The sequence below is a fragment of the Kogia breviceps genome, chromosome 10, assembly GCF_026419965.1.
Source record: "Kogia breviceps isolate mKogBre1 chromosome 10, mKogBre1 haplotype 1, whole genome shotgun sequence".
NCBI lineage: Eukaryota > Metazoa > Chordata > Mammalia > Artiodactyla > Physeteridae > Kogia > Kogia breviceps.
This window is the reverse complement of record NC_081319.1, coordinates 67,027,306-67,039,318: the sequence shown is the minus strand read 5'-3', so window position 1 is coordinate 67,039,318 and position 12,013 is coordinate 67,027,306. Positions and strand designations below refer to the sequence as shown.

The window sequence follows — 12,013 nt, the reverse complement described above, 5'->3', positions numbered from 1 at the left end:
GGACCTTGGTTTCCTCATCTGAAAAAAGAACTCCCATAAGTCTGAGCTAGATTTTTAGCCAGGGGGCTTGATGTGTCCTGCCCGTGACTCTGAACCCCCTGACACTGTGAACAAAATTGTATTCAGGGACACGTTGCTGGTGAGAAGATCCACAGCTAATGTCAGAATTGCCAGGTGTTTCAGAGTCTAGAAAACCTGACGAGCCACCAGTCTGTGTCCCCAAGGTCACAGCAGCGCCATCTCTCAAGTTCTGGGTCAGAGGCCCGCGGGCTGCTTGCCAGACTCTGGAATGTGGACTAGAGTCATTTCAGCCATTCTGAACCAATTTCATCACTGCGAATGTCACCGCACTTTCCTTCCCCTGAGCCCGCCTACCCAGGCTCTTCTTTCCACCTCTGACACCTTCTCTGTTTCCCCACTTTTTTTTTTTTTTTTTTTTTTTTTTTTTGTGATACGTGCGCCTCTCACTGCTGTGGCCTCTCCTGTTGCGGAGCACAGGCTCCGGACGCTCAGCGGCCATGGCTCACGGGCCCAGCTGCTCCACGGCATGTGGGATCTTCCCGGACCGGGGCACGAACCTGTGTCCCCTGCGTCGGCAGGCGGACTCTCAACCACTGTGCCACCAGGGAAGCCCTCCCCACTTTTATCCTTTGGCACTCATGCTCCTCTTTTCTCCAGGAAGCCTCCTCTCTGGGTCTGCATTTCTGAATTACCCTGATGATAATTGCTTGTTTACCTGCATGCAACCCTCCTGAAATTAAAGTTACCTAAAGTTAGATGTGATGGTTTGTGTGTCATTGTGATTTGTCTCTTCAGTAGATGCCTGGTGGATATTTGTCGACTGAATGGAAATGTTAAAAATGTTCATTTTGCAGAATGACTGGCAGGCCATTGCAAAGGGCCTGATATCACAGGCTAGGTTGCCAAAAGGAATTTAAAAAATGCTTTTGGGTGTTACATAGTTAGATGGGAGAAAACATGCTGGACCAGGGGAAGATGATCAATGCTTCAAAATGGTAAAGGCCGGCGATCCAAAGAGTGTCTGGGGGATTGTGTCCTATGTGATTCGCTGCTCACAGGTCAGACACGAGCCACCATTTTTCACTCCTGCTAATGGATCGTGGACAGCAGTGCTAAACAAACAGCAGGACTCGGGAGAACCTGGTGATGAGTTATGGCCTCAGGAAACCCTCACCGTTTTAAAGTTGATGCTTTCAGGACATCTTGATAGATTCTTAAGGCCATTCACTGGTGACTGGAAACTCAGAATTAATTTGAGCTGGATGTTGAGTTTCTGCTTGGATTAAGCCCAACAGAAGACACGCAGCTTGAGAAGGGCCCTTCCCTCCTAACCTCTCCCTACAGCAGTAGAAGCTCAGTGATTCCAGACCCGCCCCAGTTCTTGCCACTTTGGGGAGCACGGATTTGCATCACTAATTCTCGAGCAGAAAGATGGCTCTGACCTCTAAAACCTGTTTTTCACATGCGTGAAGACCCCATTCTCAAGTTCTCAGGAGAAGGGAAAGTTTGATATTTATTATGCCTGGGCCAGGGTGGAAAAAAACCAATTAAAAAGTCGAGTGCCATAGCTGTCGTCTGAGTCAGTTAGGTGTGTCATTTAGTCCATTGTATATATAGATGCATAACCAGATTTTAAACTTATTAAAATATTTAATTACTACTTATTTAAAGTATCAGTAGAGAAACTGATACCCTCCAGGTGAAAAGAGGCTACCATGTTAGTTTTTCAGCTTGCAGAAATGTCACACCATGGGAAGTCCTACCAAGTACAGCAGAAGTTTCTGCCTCTCCCCCCAGGCATATAAAAATAGCAAACGGCACAGGGAGGCTGCATGTCGGTTCCCAGAAACTTTTTTTGGACACGTTTGATAGGAAAATTATAGCAAGGATAATGCTAAAATGCCACTTGGAGACTAAAGCACCAAGCCTTCTGGTACAGTAATAGAGGAGGTGCCTTGTGTCAGCAACCACCTATGGGCCCAGAATACAGATGTCCTTAACTCTTAGGTTCTTTCCCATATGACTATCCACCAAGTACACAAAACCGGGTATTGGAGCATCTTCCTCGCAATATTACTAGCACAAAATACTGCAAACCATGGCTGTCAACGGAGAAACAGTTTGTAACTCTGAGTTTCATGATCCAAAGAATAAATTAAAAAGCCTAAAAGGTATCACCTTATACCTATTAGGATGGCTTTTTATCAAAAAGACAAGGGGTAACACGTGTTGGTGCTGATGCAGCAAAAAGGGAACCCTTGTGCAGTGTTGGCGGGTATGTAAGTTGGTGCATCCACAATGGAAAACAGTATGGAGTGTCCTCAAGAAATTATAAATAGAACCACCATATGATCCAGCAGTTCAACTTCTGGGTATATACCCAAAGGAAAAGAAAACAGGATATCCAAGAGGTATCTGCACTCTCATGTTCATTGCAGCTTTATTCACAGTAGCTAAGATATGGAAATAGCCTAAGCACCCAACAGGTGAATGAATAAAGAAGGTGTGTGTGTGTGTGTGTGTGTGTGTGTGTGTGTGTGTGAGAGAGAGAGAGAGAGAGAGAGTGTGAGTGTGTACACACATATGTACGTATATATGAAATGGAATATTATTCAGCCATGAGAAAGTTGGAAATCCTGTCATTTACGACAACAAGGATGGAGCTTGAGGGCATTTTGCTAAGTGAAATAAGTTAGACAGAGAAAGACAAATACTGTGTGATCTCACTTTTATGTGAAATCTAAACAAGCTGCACTCATAGAAACAGAGTGCACTGGTGGTTGCCAGGGGCCAGCGGGTGGGGGAAATTAGGAGATGCCAGTCAAAGGGTACGAATTTCCGGTTAGGAGATGAATAAATTCTGGGGATCTAACATACAGCATGATGACTGTAGTTAACAACACTGTATTATATCCTCTAAAGATGCTAGGAGAGTAGATCTTAAATGTTTCCAACACACAGACACATACACACACACACACACACACATACACACACACTATGGTGATTATGTGAGGAGATGGAGATACTAAGCCTACTGAGGTAATCATTTCCCGAAACAGTCATCCCTCTGTATCCCTGGGGGGATTGGTTCCAGCACCCCCGAGGGTACCAACATGGGCAGACGCCCCAGCCCCTTATATAAGATGCCGCAGCATAGTTGGCCCTCCGCATCTGCAGGTCCTGCATCCTCAGACACTGAGCACCAACTTTATATATCAAATCATCACACTGTCCACCTCAGATTTACACAGTGGTATATGTCAATTATATCTCAATAAAGCTGGAAAAAATATTAAGAGACAGAACAGAACACAACAGTATATAGCCAGACTGTGGAATACTGAGCAGCTAGAGAATGATCTATTTCTCTGTGTTGTGACCCACGATGCCCAGGGCAAAGAGCAAGTGTGGACAGTACCTGATGCTCTCATTCCTGTTTTTGTTTTTTAAAAGTCTTACCTATAGAGAACACCAAAATATTAAGTGGTTCCCCTAGAGGAGGGCTGGAAACTTGAGTTTATAGGGGGTTTTCACTTTAGATATTTTGGTATTGTTTACACTTTTTTTTCACTGATTATGTTCTCTCTGTGTATCTCTTTAAACATTTTTGAAAGCTTTGCTTAAAACTAACAATTCTACTAGGAGGTAACAAACAGATGAAATATTCAATTGTAAGAAGCATTCAGCCATGGGTTTAGTTAGTGTTACATTAATCAGTAGGCCATGTTTAGTTGCTAAATAAATTTGATAAAGAAACTGCTATCATAGCCAGAGGTGGGGAAGGTCACTTCAGCGGGCTGGTCACCGATGTATCTGGAAACGAGAAGCTCATGGTCTGGTTGTTCATTTGCTTTATTCCTTGCACTGTTGATGTAAATGGTAACCACGGGCTTTTTATTTCTGGGGCCATTTGGTCCTAAATGTAGCACAGAGATGTGTACAAATGGGGCTGCGGCATCTCGTGTTGATCCTGTAGTGAACAGAAGGTACCAGAATAAACCAAAAATGTATTACTAACTCCCCTGGAAAGCAGATTTTTTTAAAAAAAAATCTGTTTTCTGGCTTGTATCTGGTATGGTTCACCCAAGAGAAACAGAGGAGTGTGTGTCTATCTCCCCCAGGCCGCAGTGAGTCAACGATAGGGTCGGCCCAGCCCGCAGAGTCTCTGTTTGCAGACTGGGCAGGGAGCAGCGGCTTTTTTCCTCTTTGACACCGGGAACACCTCTGTCCATAAGACACGTGTGAAGGAGCTCATGTGTGGTGTGTGCTTGGCCGGCAGCAGCCGAATCGAAGCTGGCACGTTGATTCTTTGCAAGAAAACCAGTGTTCTAGACCACGCATCCGTCTTACCTGGCTTGGTGGCATGTGATTTTAAGACCTGTTGTTGTGGAGTCTAGTAATTTATTTTAGCTTTTATGACATGATTTGCATCCTTAGCAGCTGTTATTTATTACTGATGCTCTGTTTAGCCTTTTGTTTATACCTTTGCTTTAGCATTTATCTGGGAAGCCAGTTTTTAGTCTGAGAAGGCACGATGACCGTGTTTTTAGTATCTGTGTGTCAGGCCAGCTTTCAAATCTTGATTTATTTTTTCTTTACTCTCTCGAAGGTAGAGATGCTGACTATAGATTTCTTGCCCAAGACGTTGAAACTTGAAACATTCTGGAGGATATTAGCTTAATTCCTTTTTAAAAAAGAAATAGGGGCAAACTTTCAAAAGAAATTACCCTTTGGTTCAATAAAACGTAAAAGGGTTTGATGTCTTTTAAGCACCACCTCCCCGCCTCAGTGTATTAGGATATTCTTTTTAAAAAGTCCTGTCACAGTGTCTGGCACATACCTGCCTTGTGTCCTTAACTTCCTTGCATTTCAGTATGTGTGTGACAGCCTTTGAGCAAAGGGAGAGATCATTTGTACGCTTACACAAATAAGCACAGAGATTTCACTTTCTAGCTGCCTCAAAGAACCAATACCTCAGAAACAGGGGAAGTGGGGCTGTGAGTTGCTGTGCCTTCGGACACCTCCAGGCATCCTCCTGGTATGTGCATGTCACTGCACTGGGTGAATTCTGGGATTTAAAAACACATATTTCCCACCCAATTTGGCTGTCATTGGTGAAATAGTGGCATGTACAACACACGGAGTCTTTTCAAGGGTCCTTTCACATAGGCCGTTCTCATGGCATCGACTTGAGAACCTCACTCCCACGTGGGCACAGTTCCCTGTATTTAACCAATACTGCACCCACTGTGTGTGTATGGGATGGGTCAGCCTTGACTGGACTTTTAGGAAAAGAAAATATTTTCTCACCTCCATAACTAGGACATGGGAAGGCTTTTGTGAAATGTATTCATTGTTCTTATAGAAAGTTTGTCAATACGCTGTCTCCGTTCTTTGATCATTTCTAACTTCATCTGTTAAAGTAACTTAGTTGGTCTGTGCTTACGCTTTGCTTGGATTAGTTTTATAATATTGGAGTACAACTGCTTTTCCTAGAGTTCTAGTTTATTTCCCGTAAGTCTGTCAATTCAAAATACGTCTGATAAGTCTGCATTAATCTGTTGGTGAGACATTTAGGCATCTCTCTCATATATGTTAAATGGAGATAGAGGTACCATTTCATAGAAGAAAGAACCCCAGGAATACATGCTGTCACATAATTTCTTATAGAATTAATGGGCCAGAGATTTCTTTTAAGAAAATGTTCCTCCTATTGTAGGTAACAGACTGTGATTAGCTTATTTTTAGCTAACGTATGAAGTCATTTCTAAGATGGAGCTCTCCTTTCATCCACGGAGCTGTCCTTAGAGTGAAAATACTTGATCAAATATAACCTTAAGTTCTTTAAACCTTATATTCCTGGTATCTGCAGAGGTTCGGGTGTTTTCAGAGTGTATTAAACTTTTGTAAAGCCTTGGTTTTTACCAGAGCAGCGTTTCACCCTTGGCAGTGTTCCATTTGGGGCTGGATAGTTCTTTGTTGCGCGGCTGTCCTATGCGTTGTAGGGTATTTAGCAACATCCGGGTCCTGACTCACTAGATGTCAATAGCACCCCCAAAAATGTCTATAGACATTGCCAGGTGTCCCCGGGGGCAAAATTGCCCCTAGCTGAGATCCTCTGCTCCAAGTAATCTTCACCAAGTACCAAATGCCTATGATTTCTGGTGACGGTCGTCACTAAATAGATTTAACTGGTCAAATACTTGTACAAACATAGATAGAAAACTAATCTTTAGGTATCACATTACAACTTTTTTTTTTAAAGAAGATGTTGGGGGTAGGAGTTTATTAATTAATTTATTTATTTTTGCTGTGTTGGGTCTTCGTTTCTGTGCGAGGGCTTTCTCTAGTTGGGGCGAGCGGGGGCCACTCTTCATCGTGATGCACAGGCCTCTCACTATCGCGGCCTCTCTTGTTGCGGAGCACAGGCTCCAGACGCGCAGGCTCAGTAGTTGTGGCTCACGGGCCCAGCTGCTCCGCGGCATGTGGGATCCTCCCAGACCAGGGCTCGAACCCGTGTCCCCGGCATTGGCAGGCAGACTCCCAGCCACTGAGCCACCAGGGAAGCCCCCACATTACAGTTTTTAAAGTGCTTTCTCTCCTTCGAAACTGAAGCAATCTGAAGTGGAAATTAATTATCACGTGGGTGTCTGAGAAGTGGGAGCTTTCAGAAACTTAAAAGTCTAAAATGGAATAGCTAACATAATCTCCCCAGAGAGAGCAAGTGGGGTGCATAAGGAAACACTTTTAATCTTTATTTTAACTGCAATTTAAACTTTGCCACACCCAAGGCCTCACCTTCCTCATGTCCCGATTTGCCAGGTACTACTGGGGGCAGGTAACGCCATGGTCTTTTTCCAGTCCTGCCGCTGAGGCTGTCCCCATTGACTTAGGAAGAACTCGGCTTCTGGGTTCTTCCACAATTACACTGGCTTCCCCACTCCCCCACCCCATCCCGGCCTTTAAATGGAAACTTCCCAAGAGTAAACAGGTGTGCTGTAATTTCCTCATTTTTTTGCCCCGTGGCCTGGAGGTGCTAATGAGAGAGGTGATGACAGAAAAGAGAAGCATAGTCACCCACTGAAGCATCCACTGGCCACGGGTAAATCGAGTATCTTATTGTGAACATAATACCTTTTCACATATTGAACCCAATCCCAGGAAGCGGTTTTTATTTTATTCTCCTGTTTTGTTTTGGACAAGACTTGATTTAATCCCAGATTGTAAGCTCCCCATGTCTCCTTTTCTTTTCATCGAGGCTGTTGCACCTGCCTTTATCCCTGACCGCTTTGAAGTTGAAGGCTCTGTGGTTATCAGACAACCAGTCCCAGCCCCTGCTCACGTTCCAGACAGACACTGACCACACCACCGGGGAGAAGATTCTCACCTGTGTCTTACTTCCTCAGCTGCCTTCTGAACCTGCCTGCCAAGGTAAATCGAAGGACCAGGTTCACTTGGCCCCGAGAATTAGCAGCAGCTAATGCCTGTCCTTAAGGCCTCTCACTCCCACACGGGACTGCGTTGTGTCTTATCCGCCTGCAGAGCCAGTCCAGGTATGAGGTCATTGTGGGTCTTTTTCCAGGAGGCTTTCCCCCTGTATCTCTGCAGAAAAAAACGTGCTGCTCATACCTGTGTATCACATGTGGTAGTCTTTAAACAGCCTTCTGGTTCTGAGTTCTAGCTAAGGCTGAAAATGCAAATACATACTCCTAAAAGAGGTACGAGCCCCTTAAAATCCAGACAGTTGGGAGGATTAGTATTGACCATCTCCAGCAAACTGTTTTTAAGGCAGGGAGTTGTTTTGAGTGACTGTACCTCTGTTTTGTAAATGATGTGTGGTTTAAAAAAGCATTCACACTCATATCACATGACTGGCGTAAATCCTTTTCTGGGAGCTGGTTTCGATAGAAAAAAGGGAGAAGGGTCTGGGCGAACGGAGCCACCTTGCCTAGCCCAGCCTCGTTAGAGGAGCATCTAAGACCCCAAGAGAACAATGCGGTAGATCGCGTTGCCAAGCAAAGTACTAGATCCAACATGTGCGGCCAAATCACGGTCAAGAGGAAGTTTCTGAAGTGAGTGTGTAAAAAAGAATCATGAAAAAGAACTCTATGAATCATGAGGACATTCTGGAGTGAAATAGTAAATATTGATTTAGCAGATATCTTATGACCTCAAATAGAATTACGCATCCTTGAAAAGAAAGGGCAACCTTGCCAGTCACAGGAACCCTGCTGACCGTGGTCTTTGTCCAACAGAGAACCTGCCTCGCTGTGGTGCCCTGGAGAGCTTGGTGAACGATGTGTCCGATGAGTCCTGGAATGAGCGTGCAGTGAACAGAGTCAGCGCAATCCGATTTCTGGAAGATGAAAGGGATGAGGACGATAATGAAACGGTACGGGATTCGAGCTTCTTGGCTTCCACAGACGTTCAAAATTGAAAAGCCTTCCGAGATTGAAAGTGACACCTGATAAAGATCTCTCTTAGTTTCAAATAGTCTTTTCTCCGTTCTGCCTTCAGCATTTAAGAACTTTTTTTAGAAGGCAAAACTGGGAGTTTCTAAGGTTCTGATTCACCCAATGTATATAAGGCAAATGAGACTTCTTTTGTTTGTCTGAATAGTTTGTGGGTGCTTCTTTTTCTTTATTTGTGATAGTTGCCCCTCCTGCCCCCACTGCTTTCTTAAAATTGGTTGGGAATTTTTTCTTCTCTGTTGTTCCCAGTGAACTGAGTCTCTCCCTGCCCTTCACCCCCATTTGCAGCCGTACCATGTGGATTCTTCCATGTTTCACCACGTGGCTGAGCTTGCCTGCTGTCCTCCTGGACTTCTTGCTCACCTTCACGTAACTGGGAGCCTTCACCTTCATGGCAGAGAGCTTATGATCTTAGTAGGGTTCCCTTATGGGTTTTCATTCAGAAATCAGGAATAGGTTTGAAAGGACCACTCAGCCCTACTTGCCTCCATCCTCCATATGTGTCTCAGCCATCCAGTTGAGTCAGGGACAACCCTTGGAGTCTTCCTGCAATTTGGCTTTGGCTTCTTAAACTCCTTGCACTAATTGAGATTTTCATAAGCAGAACTCAGAGGGAGTGCTTGCAGCCCCCAAGACAAAGGGCAGTTTTTAAATTACTGCCTGGAGTCTTTGTTATTCCAGCTGTCCCCAACTGGGCTTTTATTCACTGACAGTGGTGGAGGGCAAAGTAGGAATTAGGCATGAAAAAATGACTCCAATGTAAATGACTTTATCTCATGACTTCTTTTTTTTTTTTTTTTTTAACATCTTTATTGGAGTATAATTGCTTTACAATGGTGTGTTAGTTTCTGCTTTACAACAAGGTGAATCAGTTATACATATACATATGTTCCCATATCTCATGATTATTTCACCAGTTACTCCTTGCCTAAGTACTGCTCCTCCATTGTTAACCTATCATACCTCCTCCTGGACTGGCCATTTATAAGATATAAATGCTGTTTTAGGAGCAAAAGAGCACATAACATGTTAAATAATATAATTTTAAAAACAATGCCCATACCGTGTCACTTCACTTCCCACCCTGTGGTCTTTATGAGAAAAAATGTGAACTTTCTTCAGTAGGTCATAAATAAAACAGCAGCAAAATGAGAAAAGAAGTCCTTTCTCACTTCCCTTTTCCTTCACCTCCCGTGCCTCATGGGTTGAAGAAAGCCAGAACCGCTTCAGATAATAGTAGAACATTCTAGGGATTTTAATTTTAGAATTTTTTTGACTCCTTTCTCTTCTTCCTCCCCGCCCCCCACAATTCTATCTCGCAAATCTTTTATTTTTTCTTACTGCACGTGGAACTTTGTTCTTATCGTAACACTCATCTCGTATTTTACAAAGTCTTCTTTTATTCTGAAAGGAGCCCTTCCATCTTGACTAGGTAAGTTATACTCAACACTTTCATCTTCCCTTAACCACGAGGGAGCAGTTGATAAATGCACGTACCTCCAAAGCAAGCTTTTCACCCACTCTGCCTCTTAACCTCCAGGAAGGGGAGACCTGTGTTGGAAAGCTACCCGGGAAGCTTCGCATTTGAAGGAGTGATGGAGTAAAATCCAAACACTCAGCCCGCTCTTTGCTTTTCAGAGAACACTCCTGAGACGAGCCACGCCCCACCCAGGGGAGCTCAAGAACATGAAAAAGACGGTGGAAAATTTACGGAACGACAGGAACGCTGCTAAAGGACTGGATTCCAACAAAAACGAGGTCAACCACACCGTTGACCGCGTGACCACGTCGGTGTAGATGGCGCGTCCACGTCATACCTCCCGAGTCATCCTGCTGTGGAGCCAGCCTGTCCCCATGTGGAGCCCCCAGAGGCCCTGGCCTCCACCGGACCCCACACCGGTCCCCACCCACGTGTCGGGATGCCACGCCCCCCGGGAAGTGCCTTACTCTGATCCGGCAGCCAGCCACTGCACCCACCCGTGGTCTCCGGACTGATTTTTTTTTTTTTTTTTCCTAAATTTCAGTTGTTTGTAATAAGTAGAATACACTACTGACAACATCTGACCTTTGTTTTTGTCGTGTGTTGGGGTCAGGGAGAGCAGGAAGGGGAATTTTGATCCTCCTCCCTCCCATAAAGTGCTGGGACATTGTGAACCCAAGTTCTCTTGGACCTACTGATGAGAAAGAGTTTTATGTATGGGGGAAAAAATTGATACTTTTTTAAACCCTTTTTGGCAGCTCAGATGGTGTACATTTAAACATTTTGTATAGGTATTTCATAACAAAAAATATGTATTTCTTTTTGTGATTTTATCTTGGAAACGGTACGTGCAGGAAAAAAAACAACCACCAGTCCTAAAGTATTTGCTTTTATTTGTACCATCCACTTGTGCCTTACTGTAGCCTGTGTCCTGTCAAACCAGTTGTCACAATGGCATCTTTGAGCAGAGAAGGTTGGAAAGGTGGTACTCTGAAAGCACTGTTGGATTTTAATCAGTAATCTACCAGGTGGATTTGTTTTTAACCAAAAAGAAGAGTTAACACCAATTTGTAAATTATACCAGTTGATTTTTTTTTTTTAAAGATGAACCAAAGGATTAGACTGCTAATATTTCATTTCTTTTACAGTCTGACTTTTTCATGAATGAGTCTCTTAGGATGAGTGTTGTGTCTGCTTGTACCTACTCAGAAGGTATGTGCCATTTGTAAAATAAAACAGAGCAGAAAAGCACAAAAAGAAAAAACCGGTTCAGAAATTCAGTGGGGAAATGCATTATGTACTATTAAAGAAAGTATGGTTTTTACTGAAGAAAGCTTTAAAAGTTTTATATCGAGATATAAAACCACAATAAAGCAGAATAACCTACAACCCTGTTAGAAATGTTGCTGTCTTTATAAGTGCAATTTAATTTGTAAATAGAGTTTGGATCAAAGTATAACAAAATATTGCTTCAAGTTTTAATTTTAAGTCTGCTAATTTAAGGGGTCTGGGGGTATGTTTTGGTGTGTTTCTGTTGGTTTCTTTTTTTAAAATTTTGTATGATGTGATAAAAGAGGAATGAAAAGAGGACACACCCTGTCCCTGTGTGGTGTTTAGGAAAATCATGCTGTTGGTGTTGTCTTTTTGTTCTTTCCATGAAATAAAGTCACCCTGGACAAGAGCCGTTACAGCTTTTTAAAGTTGATTTCTCCTCGTTTGTTCAAATGATAGAATGCCCTCCCTTTCCTCAAATACCTGAGCCACTGGTGGTTTTATGCTAACCTCCTGTGGGTCTGAGTACCCCTTCCTCCCACACGAGGCGGAGCCCAGCATCGCCTTCAAGTCTGGCTCCTCACCTTGGGTTGGGGCTGTCCGGCCAATCAGACTCCTTAGAAACCTGCTTTCAACCAACCAACTGCGATACCTTCTTTTACTACCAGGAGTTTCACTTTGCTTTTTCAGCTGTTTGTATGTGCGTGTACATTTCTAAGACTGCTGACTTGAAAGCACATGGCACATAAGTGGTCTTCAGCTGCTC

The 12,013-nt window shown here is 43.7% G+C and overlaps 1 protein-coding gene across 5 annotated transcripts in view; it reads left to right on the top strand.

The window, feature by feature from the left end:
* LRRC1 (leucine rich repeat containing 1) overlaps nucleotides 1-11,675 on the top strand; it is a 138,297-nt gene extending 126,622 nt beyond the window's left edge. For all 5 annotated transcript variants that reach the window (XM_067005985.1, XM_059076933.2, XM_067005983.1 and 2 more), the window contains 3 exons: nucleotides 7,283-7,455; nucleotides 8,280-8,416; nucleotides 10,134-11,675. In XM_067005985.1, coding sequence (XP_066862086.1) covers nucleotides 7,283-7,455; nucleotides 8,280-8,416; nucleotides 10,134-10,292 — 469 coding nt within the window. In that variant the 3' untranslated portion in view covers nucleotides 10,293-11,675. The remainder of the gene's footprint in view (nucleotides 1-7,282; nucleotides 7,456-8,279; nucleotides 8,417-10,133) is intronic.
* The last annotated feature ends 338 nt before the right edge of the window (nucleotides 11,676-12,013 follow it).